Source organism: Doryrhamphus excisus, linkage group LG6, assembly GCF_037039965.1.
Source record: "Doryrhamphus excisus strain RoL-2023G ecotype Guam linkage group LG6, RoL_Dexc_Guam_v1.1, whole genome shotgun sequence".
Classification (NCBI taxonomy): Eukaryota; Metazoa; Chordata; class Actinopteri; order Syngnathiformes; family Syngnathidae; genus Doryrhamphus; species Doryrhamphus excisus.
Window position 1 is genome coordinate 22280428 of NC_136362.1, and position 24768 is coordinate 22305195.

At 44.4% G+C, this 24768-nt stretch overlaps 1 protein-coding gene across 1 annotated transcript in view; it reads left to right on the forward strand.

The window, feature by feature from the left end:
* cep152 (centrosomal protein 152) overlaps positions 1-24768 on the forward strand; it is a 93149-nt gene that overhangs the window by 1844 nt on the left and 66537 nt on the right. Inside the window, exons 3-9 of the mRNA XM_078791680.1 lie at positions 14902-15011; positions 15162-15222; positions 15301-15600; positions 19479-19617; positions 21825-21965; positions 22133-22272; positions 23864-24064. Of these exons, the coding sequence (XP_078647806.1) occupies positions 14902-15011; positions 15162-15222; positions 15301-15600; positions 19479-19617; positions 21825-21965; positions 22133-22272; positions 23864-24064 (1092 nt within the window). The remainder of the gene's footprint in view (positions 1-14901; positions 15012-15161; positions 15223-15300; positions 15601-19478; positions 19618-21824; positions 21966-22132; positions 22273-23863; positions 24065-24768) is intronic.

The following is a 24768-nucleotide window of genomic DNA, read 5'->3' on the forward strand; positions in this document are numbered from 1 at the left end:
AGATAATGCAACTATTGTTATCATCAGTATATGTTATCATCAGTGTACATGTTAATGCATGACCACAGAATGTTTATCAAATCATGCAACGTTGTTTATTGTTTTTAGAGGCCTTCATAGTCAAAATAGGTGTATCCCAATGACGAGGGTTTCAATTTGAGTGATTTTAATTCTGATTCTTTTCAGAGGGAGGGTCATAAAAAGGTTGCTTGGTTGACCAAAGTTCTTGGATGAAATGTCTGTCATGTTTTTTTTAATCATATGACCTTTTTATGAATGACTTATTAATTAGCATGAATTTCTCCAAGGACTATTAATAACAATTATAAAAGTATCAAACCATTGAACATGAACATAAATATTTAAAAGATTCTATGTAGGTGTACACGCTCACCAATAATGAGTATTTTTAAACAGCTTATGAAAAACCAATGGCACATATGTTGTTGTTTATGTGTTGGAGAATAGACAAAGTTAACTTAACTTAATGTTAGTTCCTACTAAAGTGTGTTTGAGGAAGTCAGTGCTGTGATTTAGAATATATTGCTTTTTAATGCAATAGTCATTACAGCGCTATCACTGTTGCTAGGGAGCCATATGTCCCAACTGCCAACTGGAATCAACAGTGACAGAGATGAATATGGGAATACCTGGAACACTAACTTCACCATGGTAAACAAGTAAAGTGAATAGAGTAACGTGCGGTCTGGTCAACTTCCTGGCTAAAGTTAGCATTAACATCAGGTAAAATACACAGCATTAGTTAGGTGGATATTTGAATTAGCCACCTATTCACAGTATAACGTATCATTTGTTTGCTGCTTCAATACTGGCATAGGATCCACCTCATTTATTGTTTTGCATACCTGATTGGTTGAACGAAGTCCTGCATAGCCTGTCAAAAATCAAGTGCGGTTGCACGCTGTCAATGGTTGAAATTGATGAACACAAACATTCACTCACCGGCTCTTTTGGTTTGTTATGCCGCTGGCCAATCACCGATCGTAGGCACCAGAAGTTAAAAACTTGAACGGGAGAATCGGAATGTCAGAACCGGTTCCAAATGTTGCTCGATGCCCAACCCTACCAATGACAGCATTGTAAGCTAGCTGAAATGAACTGTTTTTCTCATGTTACAATGCACAGAGAAGGGAATAAATATGTGTTCATGTTTCACATTAGGATTGACAATGATGGGCAAAATTCCCAAACAAGTGCAGTTCCCCTTTAAGGTTTGTCGATTTTTATACAGGACTCTGCTGAATTAAAATTTTACATTGTTTTATATTGCCATATCGTGATACATCCTGTTGAAATTTGACCACCTGTTCTTAGGTCAGTGATTCCTGTGGGTGTCGTGTTGGAGGCAAGAGATGACAACGAACTTGTCAGTTATATGGTTTACTCTCAGACCAGTCAGATTACACGGAGCTCCGGGCCCATAAGTCTTCCCCTAACACCTGCAGAGACGTAGGCTTTACTTACAGGTCAGAACAAATGAGTACAGCTAACTGTCCCTGCCCGGCTTTTATTATGCTAAGAAATGTCGGTAGATCTCTGGCGCATCACAGGTGGCCCCCCTCCTCTCCTCGGCCGACGTCTTCTCGCCAACCCAAGGCGGGCGGGGTGGAGCGGTGGAGCCAGCTGTTATCGACTGGCCATGGCTGCCGACGTCCTGCTCCCCCGTTATCTGTTGTTAGTCAAAATTGTGGATGTGTCGGAGAGCTCCGGAACTGTATGTGCCTGAGAGCGATTATGTGTCCTTTGATTTGCCCAAGGCTGCTTGGTTCTACTTGATTAAATGTAGTGCATAGTTACTATATGAGTGAGACACAAGAAATAGGAGACAAACATACATGAGACACAAAAAATAGGAGACAAACATATATGAAATCCTTCAATCCCCCTCATGGCCTCAACAGAGGCCACAAGGTGAAATACCGGATCAGAGTTAGGGAAGAAGCACCCGGTCACCCTGTGGGGGCGGTGGATGCAGGCGGGCCAACTGATATTGACCTCGCCCATCGGCCGCCATCACCCTGCACAGGATGAGCTGGAAAAGGCACTTGGAACACGGGAGACAACAGCAAACTGACAACGAACAAACGAAAAGAACAGCCAAAACAAGAAACATTAAAACTGTAATAATAATGCCGGAGGCCAACTCTTTCCCCTTACCAAAGTAGCTCATCAACGAGTCCCACGGGCTGGTGTCCACACCGACATGTGTTTTCATGCGTTTATTCAAAGCTGTGAGACCTTCAATTGCACAAGACAAACGACCACCCGGTGCCGTAATGTTTGGGATGAAAGTGGAAAGTACATTCCGTACCAATCATTGCACACACACCATGTGTTTTTCTGCCAATAACATATCGAGAGCGATACGATTTTGAAAGGACATCAAAGACGTGGCCCGCAACTGTTCACTTACCGCCTTGAAGCCTTCTTCGGTCTGATTGGAGAGGCGCTGTAGATTGTAATGCACATGATTGATGCGATCAACACTTTTTATTAACGGTGATCCAAGGGATAATTGACTCAAAACCTGCCGCAATCTGACTGACTAATTTATATTGGTCTGGAACTCTCTCTTGTAACGTTTAGAAGCACTGGTGGACACCATTCCGTCTGGGACCGCCATGGCAGTTATTGGGCCTCTGACCACACCTACAGACGAAAAAAACACAGAGTGAGATAAAGAAGTATAGCTAATGACAAAAATGTCAAAACAAAGCCAGGAAGCTTATCCTAACTGGCATGTAATATAGTTTGCCGCTTGCATGTATGTTGTGCAGTATCAGTGTAATCAGGTGCTGAACTATCAGTGTGTGTGTGTGCGTGCGTTAGTTAATCCAGAAATCGCCTCAGTTGTTGGTTGGGGAGGAGGAGCCCCCAGGGCTCGGGATATCGCCAAGGGCAGCGACATCTTCACCACCTCCTCCCCTCTCACGGGCTGCATCCAATGCAGGCCGAGGCGACCTAAGAGATGAGACATCCTCCGGGGCAGGCCGGTCTTTTGGATGAGAGTCGCGACCCCCGCGGTGTAACGAGTACACAACGGTTGTCTGCGCAGCCAAAGCAGAGGCCAGCGACTGAACTAGGGTCACGAAGGCTAGTGAAGTCCCCGAGTCCCAGTCCAGCCTGGCGTTGGCATGCTTAGAGCCCTTGGCACGCACTAACGCGCGCAAGGGTGCAGTGCGTTCCGCGTAGCAGGGGATGTACTGTCGACTGTAACCACACAGTCCCAAAAAGGACAGCATTTCACCCACCGTGGAAGGCTTAGGATGCCTGAGGATGGACGCACGATGGGCGTCCGACATGGCGTAGCCAGCAGCTGAGAGAACACGACCCAGAAAGGTGACAGTTTTCCTCCAGCATTGTAGCTTTTTGCGTGAGACTTTGAAGCCCAATTCGTACAGGCACAGCAGCACGGCTTCTGTGGCCTGCAAACAACAATCAGCAGAGTCAGTGGCGAGGAGGAGATCGTCCATCCATCTGGAAGCTGCAAAACTGACAACACCTGGCGCAAATGATGATTGTACAAACCAGGGTTGTTGTTGGAACCGTTGGCCATGATAGGTGAAAGCACAAAAACCTACGTCAAATGGACCGTTGGACCACACCCCCTCCGGGATGGTGTCCAACATGGGTCCGGAGAGTTCGTGATCTGTCAGTGTTTTTAGCTTGTACCTGTCAATCAAACGATGTTGAACAACGGACACGTCTGTGCATTGGCACACCACACGATACGCCGACTCCGAGGGAGAGTGTTGTACCTGCGGTACCTCAGGGAGCGGCGTCCAGTCTTTAGCTGCCAACAACCGTTTCACCATGGGACCCAAGGACCGTTGTTCATGTCCTGGGGCCACAGCCAAAGAGATGTGTGGCGCCGAATCAGGGGTGCCTTTGTACCAGGCCTGTTCCAACTTAACAAAATAGACGCTGGCCGCCACCCCCTCAGGACCTGCGAAAAGACGAGAAGAATTTAACCACTACTCCATACCTTCCTGATATGTCATATCCTGTTGTGTGTCGTAAAACAATGTGCAATGTAACGGGGTGGTGGGAGGCATATACGTGGCCTTGGACAGGATCCATGGTTTCCACGTCTCATAGACTGACACCACACTGCTCGGTGACGAAGTCCGAGTCAGAAGGCACCAATAAATGTCGGCTGTTGTGGTTGCCGGCAGTTCTTTGAGCAGGTATTGTCCTCCTGTACTTTGGTTGTTGCAGTCCACTGTCGTGCCATCTGGCAACGTCAGGGTTAAACCAGAGTCTGTGCACAAAATAGTAGCATTAGAAGCAGTCAATATGTCACGACCAAGCAAGTTCAAACCAGTTGGCACCGCCGTGCTGGTCTTGGTGGTATTGACCAGCAGGGGAGGTTGAGAAGCCGCTTGCTGTTGCTGAGGTCGGTGGAATGGGCCGACCCGCCCATGTGAGCCTCCTTGTGACTGCATGCCTTGTGGTTGATGAGCCCATGGTTGCTGCTGCTGTTGTTGTGGGAGCGACTGCGGTGGTCCTGATGGTGGCCACTGTCCAGTGCAGGTGAGGCAATCTCGTGCCCAGTGGTCAAGAGCTCCGCACACGAAACAGCCAGTGTAGCCCTGAGACGGTCCACCCCTTCTCCCACCTCGGTTAGATATGCCACCACGCCCCTGCCACATAATGTTTTTCTCTTTTTGTCTGAGGTGAATTCTCGTTCTTTAGCCGATTATAATTTCAATAGTTGTGCTGCTGAATCCTTTTGTGTTTTATCTTTTTCGTCCTCCTCCTCACGGTGCCTGCGCATGTGGTGTAACAAGATCGCTTTGTATGATTTTTCTATTTCAACTGACAGATTAGGAACATCTTTTAATTTATTAGCCACTGATGAGGGCATTCAAGCTGGCACTGCCTGAAACACTGTGGTCACAGACAGCGGACGTCTCCCCAGGCCAAACCGAGGCCAGCTGTGAGGCGCAATACCTCGTTGATCCATGGGTCTGCTCCACGGGCTAGTGGAGGCCACTTACGACACATGCCGTCAATGTCTGTTATGGTAAAAGGTGTGTATTCTGTGTGCTGGCCCGCCACGTCAACTTTTAAAGGCATAACTGTTTTAGATCGAGCCCCTGTGTTGTCCCGTCTCACAGGGGCTGGTGAAGACGGCGTTAGGGATATGTCATCTTCCGATTGGGTATCCCGTTCTGCCGTAGGTGTCGCTGGCTGGCGCCTGCCATAATCTGTCTCAGCAGTGTATCGGCGCCTGGTACTGCCTTCTGGCAACACATTAGACATGTCAATTTGTTTTAAAATCTTAAATATGCTTTTACTGTGTCTGGCCGAATCTATAAGGGACATGTTTTGCGCCGCACCCGTGCAGGAAGTCGCACCACCAGTCTCCACTGACGGGTCGCCAACCTGTGGCACGGGGTCTGCCTATGTATGTTGGGGGATGGCGCCTTGCTTGTTGTAGGGTCGGAACGTGTCTATTTAACACCTCACCATTAATGTCGACTTCTCCCTGGAATCTTAGAGTAGGATAGACTCCACTGGGAGGGTTTGAATTGGGCGGGGGTGCCGATGGCGTGACCACTAGGGCCCTTCTCGCCTTCGACTGATTTTCCCGCGCCATGTACGGGGCGGCCAAAGCCAAGCTTGCCATTCCCATCGAATGAATCATTCGCCTGGAATCTTCCAATTTTTTCAGCGTCTTCTTAAGTTCTGACTTCTGCCAGAATGACGCCTGCTCAATTTTCTCCTCCACCTGTCTTATTTATTTCATAATCTTTTCCTCCTCCTGTCTGAACTTACTCTGAACCTTCACAATATTATCCCAACTCTGTCCATCACACACTTCCCATGTTTTACGTACCATCTGTCTATCTTTATTCTTATCCTGACTTACCAAGCCACTCATAACCTGACCTTCCACAAGACCAAACAACTCACTTTCTGACACCCTCGGGGGACCCCCACACATTTCCCACTCCTCACATTCTCAGTTCAACTCACCTTCCATTCTATTCCCACAACAATTAAAACAAAAAAAACAAATACAAAACTGATAGTTGCAAGAATGTTGAGCAATAATGAAAGTTATCAAATAGACCCTGTCTATTTAAGCATCCATGTGAAGCGTTCCCCTCACCGCCTGCTGGTGTACTGCCCTTCACAGGACCTGGAATGGAGCGTTACATTTACGGCCCTCCACCCAGTAAAATTAGCGCAATAGACCCTGTCTATTGTTAAGCATCCAAGTGAAGCGTTCCCCTCACCGCGCTTGGTGTACTGCCCTTCACTGGACCCGAATGGAGCGTTACATTTACGGCCCTCCACCCAGTTGGGTACGCCGACCCTTAGTGGTCCCGGACCACGCAGTATACTGGAACACACACCGGTTTTCTCAAAACTTCACAATAATGTCACAAAACACACACTATGTCAACACACCTGCTCGCGTAATAATATTCTCAGACACACAGACACAATGCTACCAGGTTTCCACCAAATTTGTTATTGACCAATAGCAGAATTTGAATAAACAGGTTTCTGCTTACCTTTTTATTTGTAGAGGCGCGCCTGTAGTGGAAGCCCAGAGCATCGAACTGCAGCCTAAAGTAAGACCAAACCACACAACACAACTCCCCCTCCAACCACGTTGGGCGCCATTTGTTGGAATTTGACCACCTGTTCTTAGGTCAGTGATTCCTGTGGGTGTCGTGTTGGAGGCAAGAGATGACAACGAACTTGTCAGTTATATGGTTTACTCTCAGACCAGTCAGATTACACGGAGCTCCGGGCCCATAAGTCTTCCTCTAACACCTGCAGAGACGTAGGCTTTACATACAGGTCAGAACAAATGAGTACAGCTAACTGTCCCTGCCCGGCTTTTATTATGCTAAGAAATGTCGGTAGATCTCTGGCGCATCACAGGTGGCCCCCCTCCTCTCCTCGGCCGACGTCTTCTCGCCAACCCAAGGCGGGCGGGGTGGAGCGGTGGAGCCAGCTGTTATCGACTGGCCATGGCTGCCGACGTCCTGCTCCCCCGTTATCTGTTGTTAGTCAAAATTGTGGATGTGTCGGAGAGCTCCGGAACTGTATGTGCCTGAGAGCGATTATGTGTCCTTTGATTTGCCCAAGGCTGCTTGGTTCTACTTGATTAAATGTAGTGCATAGTTATATGAGTGAGACACAAGAAATAGGAGACAAACATACATGAGACACAAAAAATAGGAGACAAACATATATGAAAACCTTCAATCCTAAAAATATCCATATGGGTTCGTACCGCTAAGCCCTAATTTTTAATGTTTGCTAAACTCGGTGCTAACCTGTAGTAGGACAATCACTGTGGATAATGCTACGTAATCTGGTTGAAACACAAGTAAATCAATGAATAGAAATATGAATTAATTGTGTAATGATCTGTCTTGTCTTATCCTCCTGACTACTAGTAGTTCAAATCATTCACTCTCTGCGACTGGCTCCAGGACTTTGTGACTGGCAGACCAGTCTGTCAGGATTGGTAACGGGACATCAGCCAGCATCACCACCAACATAGCAACTCCACGGGAAAGTGTTCTTGATAAGGAAGATGTAGTCACCCATGCAATATACTACTGCATATATATATATATATATATATATATATATATATTATATATATTATATATATTATATTATATATATTTTGTACAGTAAACCTCGGATATATCGGACTCGGATATATCGGAAATTTGCTCACAACGGACAGATAAAAAAGAACCAATTTTTCTGTAATGCATTTCCAATAAAAATTCATTGCATATATCAGATTTTTTATAACGGATTTCACCTATTTCGGACAAAATGTCCAGTCCCGTTCCAATTTCCCTCGCATATATCGGATGGCCGCATCGTGGCCTTTGATCCATCTTTGATCCATGTTCACAGTCAAAGCTGAAGATTATAACATCTTTGTATGAATTACAGACATGTACATGAGCATGTACAACGAAAAAAAAAAATCTCAAATCTGTAGAAATGCCTTCTTGTTGCTATTAGAGAGGTTTAGAAACCAAACGATAAACGTAAACGCAAACGATAATGACGTCACATGCTATTGAAATGTATGGGAACTTGCCGACTTGTCAATAGCCTGTACATGTCTGTAATTCATACAAAGATGTTATAATCTTCAGCTTTGGCTGTGAACATGGATCAAAGAAAGTTCCCCCATGGCATTGCGCGTCCGTGTAATGAATGTGGCGGACATTTTCCGGTATACGCATATAACGGATTTCGCTTATATCGGACAAAACCAGTGGGAACAATTGAATCCGATATATCCGAGGTTTACTGTATTTTTCTTTCAAGAAAATACAAATGTATTACAAATTTGGTCTTTTTGTATTGTTCTTTCTATCAAATGATACACGTAGAAAAGTCCTGATGCAACAACTGTTTTCCACAGGATTTTTTAAACAAGGGAATACTTCTTGTATACACACATGATTACTCAAGGAGCAGAAGAGTTGCCCCTGGTTTCCAAAAGCCTGAGGAGATAAAATCTTCTTCGAAATGATGGACACAACCCTTGAACTCAACTCTATGCGAAGTATGCAATAAAGATGCCACAACTGTTTTGAAAAGGCTGAACAATCACACCTATAGTCTAGTCAGTGTATCACAGGAAGTGAAAATCACATTGATTGTTACTGCACTGTCCACAAAGTCAAATTCACCACCACAGAGTCATTCAGAAAATGGCAATCACAGCCAGGTCCATGCCCAAATATAGAAAATAAACACAGAGCTGGCGAATAGATTCAGGATGGTCGGTTTAGTTTTGATCTTCTCCATTTTCGCAACGGCACTTCGATTCCTTCCATTTGGAACCTTTCCAAGCCGCCTGGCTAGCCGCAACAGCGTCCTTCCGCTTTCTTTGCGAACGCACAAAGCAGTAAACATTGATGTATTGTTCGTATGCATTGCTCGGTGAGATGAATGGTAGTAATTCTCGAAAAAACGAAAATAGGTAATCGAAATCACCGGGGTCGGCCATTGTCTGATTGTTGTGTTGGAATGCGAAGCACGCAGAGCTACGTGGAGTATCGCGTGGACTGGTATGCTCTCGCGCTAGCATACAACGACAGGGGACCAGTCTATTCGCGCTAAAATTTGACTGCGTCCCGCGGTTCGAACATACAGACATCGACATTTTCTGGTTTTCAAAAAAGCGTACGTTGATGTCTTAACCCCCTCCCCCCCTCGTACGGTTTGTGTGCTTGTGAAAATGTTGAAAATTATGGATGGCCCCTAAAGTATTCTAGGGTGTCATATTGGATTACGATCCAAGATGGCGCCGCGGACGGCTGCCTCGTTGTGTTGGTGCGCATTGTTTTGCTTTGTTTTATGTTATAAAACTGTTTTTTGCGCCGGTACCGGGAGCTCTTTCACCAGGGAAGAGCTAATGAACATCAGGGGAGCAACACCAGAGGATTTATTTCCGAAATTTCTGCTTCCAACAGCGGAAATTTTGGATATATTGGTCAAAGGTGCGCTCACCCTTGCACACGCAGCGAAACGCCGGAGGAGAGGAAAACGGGCCGGCGCGCTCGTGCGCCTTCGTCAGCGGGGATTATGCACGTTGCTACCCGGGATATTTCTCTCTAACGTGCGTTCACTTCCCAACAAACTAGATGAACTACAACTGCTGTTGGGAAAAAACAGGGACTTCTCTTCATCTGCGGTTTTGTGCTCTATTGAGACGTGGCTCTGTGGATTAATACCGGACTCTGCGCTGCAGCTGGCTGGCTTCCAACTCCATCGCGCGGACAGAGACACAGAACTTTCCGGCAAAACTAAAGGTGGAGGAATCTGTTTCTATATCAACAGTGGTTGGTGCAACGATGTGACAGTGATCCAGCAGCACTGTACTCCTGACCTGGAATCTTTCACCATTAACTGCAAGCCTTTTTATTCACCCCGTGAGTTCGCTTCATTCATTCTGGTTGGCGTCTACATCCCGCCGCAGGCCAACGTGCAGGACGCACAGCGCATGCTCGCCGACCAGATACTGTGTGTGGAGCGGACCTACCCGGACTCCTTAGTTATTGTCCTTGGTGACTTTAACAAAGGCAACCTCACCCACGAACTTCCTAAATACAAACCGTTCATCAAATGCCCGACCAGAGAGGAGAATATTCTGGATCACTGCTACACTACAGTCAGGGATGCTTATCACGCCGTCCCCCGTGCTGCTCTGGGACTCTCTGACCACATCATGGTCCACCTGATTCCCGCGTACAGGCAGAAACTAAAGCTCTGCAAACCTGTAGTGAGGACATCAAGGAAGTGGACCAGTGAGGCTGTGGAGGATCTCCAGGTGTGTTTGGACTCCACTGACTGGGATGTGTTCAGGACTGCTACCAACAGTCTGGATGAGTACACAGAGGCTGTGACGTCCTACATCAGCTTCTGTGAGGACTGCTGCGTTCCATCACGCACCAGGGTGAGTTACAACAACGACAAACCCTGGTTCACAGCCAAACTCAGACATTTAAGGTTGGCGAAGGAGGAGGCCTTCAGGAGTGGCGACAAAAACAAATATAAAGAGTCGAAGTACAAGTTTAGCAAGGCGGTGAAAGAGGCCAAACGACTGTACTCTGAGAAGCTCCAACACCAATTCTCAGCTAACGACTCTGCGTCTGTCTGGAAAGGGCTCAGGCAGATCACCAACTACAAGCCTAAAGCCCCCCACTCCATCAACGAGCGACGCCTAGCCAACGACCTGAACGAGTTCTACTACCTGTAGAACCGCTTTGAAAGACAAAAGGACAGTCCAGCAACCACCCCCCTCGACACCGTCCAACAGCTCCAGCTCCAGCCATCTGGAGAGTTGGGAACTGACTTTCTGCAGAAAATGTTTCTAATAAGAGACTACCATTTTTGGACCTGCCTTAATGGCCCTCCCCTCCCCCTCCTCACCCACCTCAGTGACGACTCTTTCCATCCATGAGAGAGACGTAAACAAACTCTTCAGGAGACAGAACCCCCGGAAAGCAGCTGGACCGGACTCTGTGTTTCCGTCCGCCTTGAAGCACTGCGCTGATCAGCTGTCTCCAGTGTTCACAGAGATTTTCAACACCTCACTGGAGACATGCCACGTGCCCGCCTGCTTCAAGACTGCAACTATCATCCCTGTTCCCAAAAAGTCAAGGACCACAGGACTTAATGACTTCAGACCCGTCGCCCTGACCTCCGTGGTCATGAAGTCCTTTGAGCGCCTTGTGCTCTCTCACCTAAAAGCCATCACCGACCCTCTCCTAGACCCCCTGCAGTTTGCCTACAGAGCCAACAGGTCTGTAGACGATGCAGTCAACTTGGCCCTCCACTACATCCTCCAGCACCTGGACTCCGCAGGAACCTACGCTAGGATCCTGTTCGTGGACTTCAGCTCTGCATTCAACACCATCCTTCCATCTCTGCTCCAGGAGAAGCTCTCCCAGCTGAGCGTGCCTGACTCCACCTGCAGGTGGATTACAGACTTCCTGTCTGACAGGAAGCAGTGTGTGAAGCTGGGGAAACACTTCTCCGATACAAGAACCATCAGCACCGGATCCCCCCAGGGCTGCGTTCTTTCTCCTCTGCTCTTCTCCCTGTACACGAACAGTTGTACCTCCAGTCACCAGTCTGTCAAGCTCCTGAAGTTTGCGGACGACACCACCCTCATCGGACTCATCTCTGACGGTGACGAGTCCGCCTACAGGTGGGAGGTTGACCATCTGGCGACTTGGTGCAACCTGAACAACCTGGAGCTCAACGCCCTAAAAACAGTGGAGATGGTTGTGGACAACAGGAAGAACTCAGCCTCTCCTGTCCCCATCACCCTCTGTGACTCTACAATTGACATTGTGGAGTCCTCCCGCTTCCTGGGTACCATCATCTCCCAGGACCTCAAGTGGGAGCCGAACATCAGCTCCCTCATCAAGAAGGCTCAGCAGAGGATGTACTTCCTACGGCAGCTGAAGAAATTCAGCCTGCCAAAGACAATGATGGTGCACTTCTACACCTCCATCATTGAGTCCATCCTCACCTCCTCCATCACCATCTGGTACGCTGCTGCCACTGCTAAGGACAAAGGCAGGTTGCAGCGTGTCATTCGGTCTGCAGAGAAGGTGATTGGCTGCAATCTCCCGTCCCTCCAGGATCTGTACGCCTCCAGGACCCTGAGGCGTGCAGAAAGGATTGTGGCCGATCCCTCTCACCCCGGACATAGACTCTTCGAGACGCTCCCCTCTGGCAGGAGGCTGCGGTCCATCAGGACCAAAACCTCACGCCACAAGAACAGTTTCTTCCCGTCTGCTGTCAGCCTCATCAACAAGGCCCGGAACCCCACCTGACACTCCTCACACCCCACCTCTGCCTCATCCTGCCACTTTGACACTTTCATTATATGCGTTACATTAACGCTCAGTTTGGACTCTTAGGAAAAACAATCAGACTGCACTTCCGGAATAACAAACAAAAACAGACTGTGTACATATATTTATACTGTTATTCTCTATATTTTGTATTTTCATATTTTGTATTTCATATTTTGTATTTTTCATTCTTTTTTAATAGATGTGTATGCACCTACTATACCAAAACAAATTCCTAGTATGCGTTTGATCATACATGGCAAACCATTTCTGATTCTGATTCTGATTATTCATTCATTTTCTACCGCTTCTTCCTCACAAGAGTCGCGGGGGTGCTGGAGCCCATCCCAGCTGTCCTCGGGCGAGAGGCGGGGTACACCCTGGACTGGTCGCCAGCCAATCACAGGGCACACATAGACAAACAACCATTCACACTCACATTCATACCTATGGACAATTTGGAGTCTCCAATTAACCTAGCGTGTTTTTGGAATGTGGGAGGAAACCGGAGTACCCAGAGAAAACCCACGCATGCACGGGGAGAACATGCAAACTCCACACAGAGATGGCCGAGGGTGGGAATTGAACCCTGGTCTCCTAGCTGTGAGGTCTGCGCGCTAACCACTAGACCCGCCGTGCCGCCCGGGTGTCATATTAGAGCTGTGTAAAATAAAGTCTAAAGTCTGTGCACAGACACATGCAGAGTGGACCCTCTTGTCATCCAGAAGGACCAGACGGGCCTATACTTTCATGTCAATTTATCCAGGGCTCATAATTACTGACCTGTATGTTTTTTTTTAAAATCGTTTTATTGATCCATTCATCCATTGTGACAGGTCTACGTGCTGCTTGTATTTTTTTTCTTACATTTTTTTTCTTTACATTTACAGCCGTAAAACACAATCGTGCTGAACTAAGCTAACCCCCTTCTCACGATGGCAGCATTTTATTTAGGGGGTTGAATATCGATATACGATGTGTATATATCCCGGTATTTTTTCCCCACTAAGTGAGTTTAGACGAAATCGAACCCAAATGTGCGTGTCAAATTCAATCCATCCATCTGTTTTCTATGCCGCTTATCATGACTAGAGTTGCTTGAGCCTATCCCAGCTGTCTTTGGGTGGACTGCTGAGTGTACAGCCTGAGAAGCCGTGGCCACACAGGGTACATTAATGTTGGATACAATATGCTGCTTGGTGTCCACAGAGGTGGGGAGAACCACAATGTTGGCCCGGCCGCTGTGGTGCATGTGGTGCATGTGGTGCAAAGGGGCATTAATGTTGGATACGGTATGCTGCCATGTGTCCATGGAGGTGGGGGGAACAACTGTTGGCTGGGAGAAGCTGCCGCTGTGGCAAGGAAAGGTGGTGTTCGCCCTCGAACCAGAGTGTACAGCAGGAGAAGCCTGTCACTGTGGCCGGGCAAGGTGCATTAACGTCTGATGTACTATGCCACCGTGCATCCTCGGAGATGGGGAGAACCAGAGTGTACAGTGGGAGGAGCCACTGCCGTGGCCGGCCAATGTACTCAATGTACTTTTAAACTAGTGACACACGACCTGGCTGCTTGCAAGGTTTTCCTGCATGCATGCAAAATAATTAGCATCCCAATTTTCTTCCTAAGGACTTTGCAGTCTGTCTGCAGGTTTGAACATTTGTGTAAGCCACGTGCGTGACTCTGGCGATCACCCAATTCTAATAGTTGGAGAGAAAAATAGATTTGCGCACTCACTAGTGTGTAGTGGCGTCTTACAAAGAACACAAAAGTCATCACACAGCAACTTAACACTCAGAATTGTACCTCAGAAATAGACAATCCAGTATGAGTTTAGGATGGGGGGAGACACATCATTTTCAAGTTTTCCCATGATGCATTTCATTTGAGAAAAACATTTCATAGAAAGCATAGAACATGGTGGATGGTGCCTCTGACCACCAGAGGGAGCTTGAGGGCCCAGAGGGAGGCAGACATCATTGCAGCGCCCCAATTAATGCATTGCTCAGACACGCAATGCATTATGGGAAAACTTAAAATGTTTGTTTGACTTTTCATTTGAAATTCTTATTGGTATATGTTTGTATGTTTATCAGGCATACATTTTGATTAAGTTGCTGTGTGATGAGTTTAGTGTTCTTTGTAAGATGACACCGTGGAGTCAGAATGTTGACTGTTGACAAGCTCATTGTGTGTGCACTGATAGTTTTTGAAATAACTCAGAGGCACAGTAATGAAACAAATGGTGGTAGTTCTGAAGTAAAGGAGATGTCATGAGATTAGAATTTGGCCATAGATTTGCCACGCCGCTGTCTAAGCTGCAGGGTTCAAACTTAAAAAAAAGTTAGTGGATTATACACCTTCATGTATGATTTATATTTTGATGACCAAAAGTCAGCGCGAAAATGTGCAAGGCTACACCGTACCACCATTTTTTTTGTAAAATTGACTTTATTAGCCTGTTGCTGCACAACCATGATGACTCATTGCCATGTGTTATTTTCATAAGCTCCATAAACTGCTCACCGAGCTGCCAGATGACATGCTTGAGGATAGCAGAGACTCCTCCTCTCCAGAGATGGAGACCTCCATCTGCAGCAACAAAAACATGACAAACAGGTAACACACACAAAGCGATGCCATGTTTTTCTGAAAAGGCGGGAAGGGCAAGAGTTGGGGGGGAGCACGTTGAAAGTATAAGGACCCATGTCGCATTAACACGACTGGCTTTGCCTAATGGAATGTTCTATTTCTACATTGTCTACACAGCCCACCGCCCAAATGGACCCAGCAGTGGTCAGACCATCCCATACCCACCTCTCATCAGCAGGCACGGTGTTTTTTTTTTTACTCTTACATTTTTTGGGGGGGAAGAATAACAACTACTGTTTATTTTGTGTATTTAAAGGCTTATGATCAAAGCAGTCGTGGGTTTCCTTATGACAATAAAGACGTTCGGATCAATGGTCATCCGCATCACGCTCAAAATCAACCTCTGGCTCTCATGTGGAACAAGCAATTACAAGATCCAGACTTCACCCAGGAAGACTACACAGAAACCGGCACAGTAGCGGTCGAATGCACAGATCTAACCTACGAGTCGACGATGCACCCTGGAGGTGCTAACAATCGTGTGAAATATAACGGTGATGGAGGAGGCGGTGATAATGACTACGGTGACCGCCACAATCCCAGAGTGCATTTTCAAGTAAGTACAATTCTTTGTTTGACTTGCGTACAGATCAGCAACAGCAGCCTCACAACCGAGGTCCTTAAAGGGGAAGTGCGCCTTTTTTTGGAATTTTGCCCATCATTCACAATCCTTATTTGGAAAAAACAACCAACATTTCTTTCCTTTTTCTGTGCATTATAATGTGAGAAAACAAGTTAGTATGAGCTAGCTAAGAATGCACGCCATTGGGACACACCTATTTCAACTATGAAGCCCTCAAAAAAAATCAACAACGTTGCATCATTTGATATACATGCTGTGTTCGTGTATTAAAGGGGACCTATTATGCTTATTTTTTGGCCCTTTGTATCAAGTCGTGGACTAACACTATAGAGCAGCTACACACAATAACAAGTACACAAAGCATTCTAGTTCTTCCACAATCTGCACCTACAGTGCATCCGGAAAGTATTCACAGCGCTTCACTTTTTCTACATTTTGTCATGTTACAGCCTCATTCCAAACGGTATTAAATTAATCTCTTACCTCAAAATTCTACACAAAATACTCCACTATGACCATGTGAAAAAAGGTTTTTTTGACATGTTTTGAATTTATTAAAAATAGAAAACAAAAAAATCACATTTACATAAGTATTCACAGCCTTTGCTTAGTACTTTGTTGATCCACCTTTGGCAGCAATTACAGCCTCAAGTCTTTTTGAATATGATCCCACAAGTTTAGCACACCTATCTTTAGGCAGTTTTGCCCATTCTTCTTTGCAATAAGTCTCAAGCTCCATCAGGTTGGATGGGAGACGTCTGTGCACAGCCATTTTCAGATCTCTCCAGAGATGTTCGATTGGATTCGAGTCTGGACTCTGGCTGGGCCACTCCAGGACATTCACGGAGTGGTTCTGAAGCCAATCTTTTGAGATCTTTGCTGTGTGCTAATGTCTACTGTCTATATGGTCAAGGTACATGACCAGTCTACTGAGGTCAAGAGCGCTCTGGAGCAGGTTTTCATCCAGGATATCTCTATATATTGCTGCATTCATTTTTCCTTCTATCCTGACTAGTCTGCCAGTTCCTGCTGCTGAAAAACATCCCCACAGCATGATGCTGCCACCACCATGCTTCACTGTAGGGATGGTATTGGCCTGGTGATGAGCAGTGCCTGGTTTCCTCCAAACATGGCGCCTGGCATTCACACCAAAGAGTTCAATCTTTGTCTCATCAGACCAGAGAATTTTGTTTCTCATGGTCTGAGAGTCATTCAGGTGCTTTTTGGCAAATTCCAGACGGGCTGCCATGTTCCTTTTACTAAGGAGTGGCTTTCGTCTGGCCACTCTACCATACAGGCCTGATTGGTGGATTGCTGCAGAGATGGTTGTCCTTCTGGAAGGCACACCCCTCTCCACAGAGGAACGCTGGAGCTCTGACAGAGTGACCATCGGGGCCTTGGTCACCTCCCTGACTAAGGCCCTTCTTCCCCGATCGCTCAGTTTAGAAGGCCGGCCAGCTCTAGGAAGAGTCCTGGTGGTTCCAAACGTCTTCCATTTACGAATAATGGAGGCCACTGTGCTCATTGGGACCTTCAAAGCAGCAGAAATTTTTCCGTATCCTTCCCCAGATTTGTGCCTCAAGACAATCCTGTCTCGCAGGTCTACAGACAGTTCTTTTGACTTCATGCTTGGTGTTTGTGCTCTGACATGCACAGTCAACTGTGGGACCTTATATAGACAGTTATTATATTTCCAAATCATGTCCAATCAACTGAATTTACTGCAGGTGGACTCCAATTAAGCTGTAGAAAGATCTCAAGGATGATCAGTGGAAAAAAGATGCACCTGAGCTCAATTTTGAGCTTCATGGCAAAGGCTGTGAATACTTATGTAAATGTGATTTTTTTGTTTTCTATTTTTAATAAATTCAAAACATGTCAAAAAAACCTTTTTTCACATTGTCATAATGGAGTATTTTATGTAGAATTTAGAGGTAAGAGATTAATTTAATTCAGTTTGGAATGAGGCTGTAACATGACAAAATGTAGAAAAAGTGAAGCGCTGTGATACTTTCCGGATGCACTGTATACAGCTGCATTTTGGGGTTACCGCGAAAATGGTCTGTTTTAATGTATTGAGTGTATTCCGCTCACGGCCTGCCTTCAGGCGCCCACTCTGCTGGTCCCAAACATGTAAGGGCACCTATGATGCTTTTTTCACTTTCCTGACCTATAAATGTAGTTAGAATGTAGTATTCTGGTGTTAAACCATGCCAAAGTTTCAGATAATGCGGTTTGCGCATTTGGAAGTGAGCCCTGAAAGAAGTTTGGGATGGCTCAAAATGCTCCGTTTTAAAAGGCGTGGTTAAACCGTTTCTTTGTGACATCACAGAGGGGCGGACTTCCTTATATATATATATATAAACTCTCTGCCCTCCTCCAAGCGCTGCTCCACTGTTTACTTGCTAGCAATGCCTCGAAAGGGAAAGCCACCATTTGTTTCTAAATCCTAAAGACGCCACCATCAGGCACAAGTGCTTGGAGTTCCTGATTCAGCTCTTTCAATCACAGTAAAATTAATTACATAGGGATAATTACATAAGGATCCATACAGGAGAATCTCCAGGTAACTTAACCTACATGTTGCATTAAATGGGCCCGAGAGCCAAAGTTGGCCAAAGCAGCATATTAAAATAGATGTGAATCAAGTACAATTGTGCAAAAAGAACATTTCACATACCCCAAAATAGTTCTATCACTTATCCCAGCTTTGTTTTATAAAGCAAAAGGCACTCGCTACTGCTAATCAACATGTGCTTTATGCTAATGTACAGTAAACCTCGGATATATCGGATTCAATTGTTGCCACTGGTTTTGTCCGACATAAGCGAAATCCGTTATATGCGTATACCGGAAAATGTCCGTTTTATGCATATATCGGATTTATATCCGGTATATGCGTAAATCGGATTTTATCCGTTATAAAAAGGCACTTCCTTGACTATGTTTCCAATGTACCTGGACTGGGCAATGAAAAGAGACGTAAGGTAATGAGAATTTAACTTTATTGGACTCTGAGCATAACAAATTGTTAATTAAGCTAGGCCCTGTTACGCCCGTCAGGCCTACGTTATTTCCAATAGTGAGGTTAAGATCTGTGCTAGTATTATTGACGTCACTCACTTTTATATTTGTCCTAAATCTGGAGCCAGGAGAAAGACACAATGCGGCCATCCGATATATGCGAGGGAAATTGGAACGGGACTGGACATTTTGTCCGAAATAGGCGAAATCCGAAAAAAAATCTGACATATGCAATGAATTTTTATTGGAAATGCATTACAGAAAAATTGGTTCTTTTTTATCTGTCTGTTGTGAGCGAATTTCCGAAATATCAGAGGTTTACTGTACTAACATTTGGACAGCTCAGCAAAAAGAACTGGCCAGGATAGATTGTCTGTCTGTATTACTAGGTGGTTCAGCTCCCTGAAACTTTCCAGCACAAAATTCAATGATTATCTGACTCTTCAAGGGATAGTTCACATTTTTTGGACGTGAAGTTGTATGACACCTTCATAAACAGCAACTTACTCCCTGCTTCGTGTCCTGAGCCGAGTTCTGGTCAGATCCAGCTTGTTGCTGGGGGCAGTTAAGTAAAAAGTTTGGCTTCTCACCACGATATACGTTCAAAAGCATAATACATTTGCATCACTAAAATGTGTGAATTTGGATGAAACAAACTTTTTCTAACTTTCTTGCCTCAAACATTATGAAGCAACTGTAGGCTCCAACATTGCCCCCCAGTAACAACAAGCGACATAGTAAATAGATGGATGAGCAGATGTGTACAGTGTAGTCAATAAATACAGATACTGTACTTTCTTAATCTCAGCGTTCCCGTATTTGTTTAGAATCCACAGGCTGGAGTGCAAAGTGTGGACAAGTACACAGCCAGTTCCAGTCCTCCCCATCAGATGTTCAGCTCAACGGCCACGCACCAAGGTCATGCGTTGGACCATCTACAGAGGGAACTGCTTGACTCAACACAACGTAAGTCTCACAACCATGTTACCATGTTACCATGCCCCCCCAGTGGAGCACCCCTAGTGAACACATATTTCTTTCCCATTTCTGTGCATTATAACACCAGAAAACAAGTTAATATGAGCTAGATAACAATGCACCTCATTGGGACACACCTATTTCGACTATGAAAAAACCTCTTACAGTCTTTTATGGTTTGATATACATGCTGTGGTCATGCAAGAAAAACTACATTGATGATAACGTGTCATATTTACAGTGTCTTGCTGTATTTTGATGATTTAAAACATTACCCAAACTTCTTTCCCAGGCGCATTGATTTCACCTCGAGCATTTAGCTTCCACTTTTCCCGTCAGTAACAGCAGCATAGATACAGCAACAACACTTACAATGTCCACTCTCCTTGGGATGGCTGTATCTTCCAGCAGAAGACCTGTGCTCCCGTCCTCGGGTAAAAACCACTGACAGCAAACGAGCATCTTGTTGAGCCTTTGTGTAAATATCGTTTTCTGTGTTAGCTGCTACAATGACAATAGTGCTGTACAATTGTGAATGATGAAATTCCGAAAAAAGAGCACTACTCCTTTAAGGCGCACCAGCTGAATTTAGTGAGGAAATCAGATTTGTACGTATAGTTGTGTGTGAAAGTCACACACCCCCCCTCGTTAAAAACAGCATATATTTATTGCTGATTTATTTATTTATTTTTTTAAATAACATTTATAAAAATATATTTAAAATTATATATTAAAAAAAATCATATTTATCGTGCAGACCTACCAACATGTAGAAATTTATAGTACTCAACAGACAATTTGTTATATTTTCCAGGTTTCAGTTTCAACTTCAGTCTGTACAGTACGGCTAAATGAATACATATTATTAATATTAGGTTCTCTAGTATTTCATATCGAGGGGGGTGGACCTGGAAAAAAAAATTCTGTGCCATGGCGGGAGGGGGCGCATGACAGGAAATAATTGAGCAGAACTGATGTAATGTGAAAACAGTGTATTCCACACACATTTGGATTTGCAAACGAGCTACCGTTTGCATTGACACACAATCAATATTCACACAGTAATGAAAGTGACACTGATTCACCATCAGAAATATGGGATTTTTAATTTGTTAATTATTTTTATTTAATTTAATTGTGTTATTTTTGGTCTCAAACTAATAAAATAATATTATCAGCAATAATTTTTAGGACAATTATCACCCAGCAGAATGTGTTATTGTGACAAACCTAGTTATGGTTAGTCATGTGTAAGTCATGGAACAAAAGCGCTTGTCCGTGTACACACTGGTAGTCCTGCAAAAAACATTACACGTTACAGATGCTGTAGAAAAACGCTAAACTGCTAAAGCTACTTACCATTGTCTTTTCTTTAGAAAGTTGGGACTGTACAGTCTCCACTTCCGGATTGGATTCGGGATCCAACACAAACACTGTTTGTTAAAAGCGGACATTTTGAAAAGATAAATGGCCATTTACTGTATTTTCCGGACTATAAGTCGAACTTTTTTTCATAGGTTGGCTGTTCCTGTGACTTATACTCCAGAGCGACTTATAAATGAAAAAAGTGTTTATGTTCCATAAACACTGGACACCTTTTGTGTTCATGTGTATTATTGTGTAGCTGAATAAGCATTGTGTTAGCATATCTTACACCTATTCAGCCTGTTCTCTATTCTTTTATTGTTACAACTTGCCTTCCAAGATGGCGTAATGTCTGTTTTGGTCAAGTAGTTTGGAAAATAAATTACCCTAAAAAACCCCACTTATACTCCAGTGCGACTTAGGCATGTTTTTTTATTACCTAATTATGCATTTTTGGCCTTGTGCGACTTATAGTCCAGAAAATATGGTATTATCCTGTTAGCTGCACCAACTAGAAGTGTTTCTATGCACTCAGCAGTGTGACCAACCACAGCAGTGTGGGTGTGCCTGGAGGCGAACCATGGGAGGAATACATTAAAACAGACCGTTTTGGCGGGAAGCACGAAATCCAAAGAAATACATCTGAATAGGTGCAGATTCTGGAAGAACTAGAACGCTTTCTGTGTTGGTTATTGTGTGTAGCTGCTCTGTGGGAGTCCACAACTCAATACAAAGGACCGAAAAATGACCAAAAAGGTCGCCTTTAAAGGAGTCCATGACTGAAGTCTTTTTCTGAAGTTCTGACGTTTTTTTTTTTGTTGCAATTTTAGAAACTGCTGACAAGGAGCAACTTGCCCAACTGCAGATTTTAAACAAGGCTCAACATCGGCAAATTGAGGGCATGGAGCAGAAACTTGAGGACTCAAAGCGCCATGTGAGATCCCTTGAGCATCAGTTAGTTATTCTAAAAGGTATTTTTTCTTTTCAGTACTTGAATTTTGTACTGTATATTCATATTGTTCATATAGTGTGTAGCAATCTTGGGCTTGGTTTTAAATGGGAAGACAACACTTTGATGGATTCTGCAGATGTAATGGGGCACTACCCTATGCTGAAGTCCTAGCTCATTTCTGTTTAGATGAAAAGGGTGGCTTTGCAGTGAGCCTTCAGGAGTCAAATCGACTGCTGGGTGAGGCCAACGATCGAGAGGCTGAAATGCAAAGCAAACTGAAGCTGATGGAGCAGCAAATACAGACCTTGAATGAAAGAGACCAGGAGGTAAGATGTGCAGTAGAAGTTACAGTAAAGCAGTTTTTGCACTTTACACTTGCACACATTTGCACACGTCTTAAAAGCGTGAAGACTACTTTGGGCACTGATTGTGTTCTGTTTATGCATAAATTACACACTTGGCATGCAATTTGTGACTGAAAATGCTGTGCATTGGACCAAAATCACCAACTTATTTTCGCCTAAATAAAACTAAAATCATGCTGTTTGCTAACAGCAGAAAGGACACGCACCAGCAAATACAAATAGACGGTGTAGACATTGAAAGGGTGAAGGAAAATACATTTCTGGGGATCACAATAGATGAAAATATGAGCTGGAAACCTCATACTACAAATATACAACATAAGGTGGACAGAAATATTTCAATATTGAACAAAGCTAAATTTGTTCTCAATCAGAAATCACTCCACACTCTTTATTGCTCAGGTCAGTAAGGATAATTCATAATGCCGCCTACGTGACAAAAAATAAAAAATTAAACTAATAAAATAATTTTTTTAATTAAAAAAAAACAACTAAACTATGTTAGGAAAGCATGAAGTGAACAAATGTAACAGTTAGTGATTGTAAAAGTACCAGATGGAGGGGTAGGATTTAATAAGCTTTGCTTCTTCCTACTCCTTTTGGACATGTGGAACTGGGAACTGATTATGGGATACACTCAATTGGAATCTGATGCATGTTCAAATGAAATAAAACCATTACCAATGTGGAGTGTTGTTTACGTCTAGTGCGTGACAATTGTTCCTGTTGGCCATCATTGGGTCACGCTGAGCCATATCAGCATATCAAATTTAATTTAATTTAATTTAATGTTTGTCCCGTACCAAAGTACTCTGTGATATGAGCATCCAATGCCATAATGGGTACCATAGTAAGTGTCAATATAGTGATATATATATAGCACATCATGACTGGTTGAAGACTCTTCATCCTTGTATTTAGCAAACATCAACTGCTTGTATTGTTTCTTGAATTGGCTCATCGTTGTGCATTGTTTGATTTCTTTACTCAATCCATTCCATAGTTTGATTCCACATACTGAAATGCTATGGCTTTTTATAAATAGAAATAAATCTAGAAAGAGTTCAATATAATGTTCAATCATGCAAGCATGCTGCAGTCACGGTCGTGTCTCTGCAGCCGGGTTAGCACCGTTAGCGCTTCTGTCTTGCGTTCTCCATGATAACCGATGGTAAATACTGTATAGACCAATGTGGTCCGCAAGTAAAAAAAATGCTGGGTTGGATTCATTTTCGGTACAAAAAATGGCTTAAAATGGTATCAGAACTTTTTTTAATCAATAAAAGTGACCTATTTGGGTGATATTTCTAAAAGAGTTTTTTTAAATGATGCTATTTGTCACACCTGCAAACTACTAGCCTTCCTTCCCCTCACCCCCTCAGCCAGTAGGGTCCGACACTCACACTGGACAAAATGGTGCACCACTGCGGGCTAAAACGTGTGTATACATAAGTATAAACAAGGCTTAAGTTTCTCTTAGCTGTGCTGCGTTGCAGTCATCATACAGCGTCCACAGACAGGACTTGGACATGATGTGATGATGTCATTCCAGAACACCAAGAAGCAGAGGGTGGCTGAGGCTGCTGTAGACAGCATGAAGCAGCAGATGTTGGAACTGTGTCGCTCTGACACTCTGTCCAAAACACGGGAGCAGCATGACCGAGACGTGGCGGCCATCAAGGAAAAGCACGAGGCTGCGGTCTTGGCCTTACAACACAAGCTTGATTCCATGTCTCAGGCTCTGAGTGAACAGGTTGGTCATGTTATTGAGTTATTAATGTCGCAGTCATGTATTTGGGAGATGAGGTGAGGAGTACTCTTCCCCAAATGTCCTCTGGTTGAGCTCAGACGGTCTGAAAACCCTTAGAGTGGCTCCTGGTCGACTGGGGTGTGTTTTCCCACTCACAACAACAAAAACCGTTTGGTTCATCCTTTGCTCTGCTTTTTTTAGGACAGAGTTGTTTGTTGTAAAAGTTCTATTGTAAACATCCCAGGTGTCAAAGTCGTAAACATCCCAGGTGTCAAAGTCGTAAACAACACAGGTGTCAATGAATGATCAATATAATAGATGTGGACAATTGGCATTATTAAATAAGCTCTGCTTCTTCCAACCCCTTTTTGGACATGTTGAATTGTGCAAATGTAACCACGGAATGTTACGGGTGATATAGCAATATTTAAAAAATCTCAGTACACTTTAATGGGCACCTATTATGCTCGTTTGTGCCCCTTTGTATTGAGTTTTGGACTCCTATAGAGCAGCTACACACAATAACCCACACATTAAGCTTTCGAAATCTTCCAGAATCTGCACCTTTTCCAGCGACATTTCCTTGGATTTCCAAAACAAAATGCTTCAGGATACCAAAAAAGTACTCCTGGTCTTCCCGGCCAACACGCTAACTCATCCACCATCATACCATGTTTTGGTAATTTATTCATGCATTTGTGTGTATT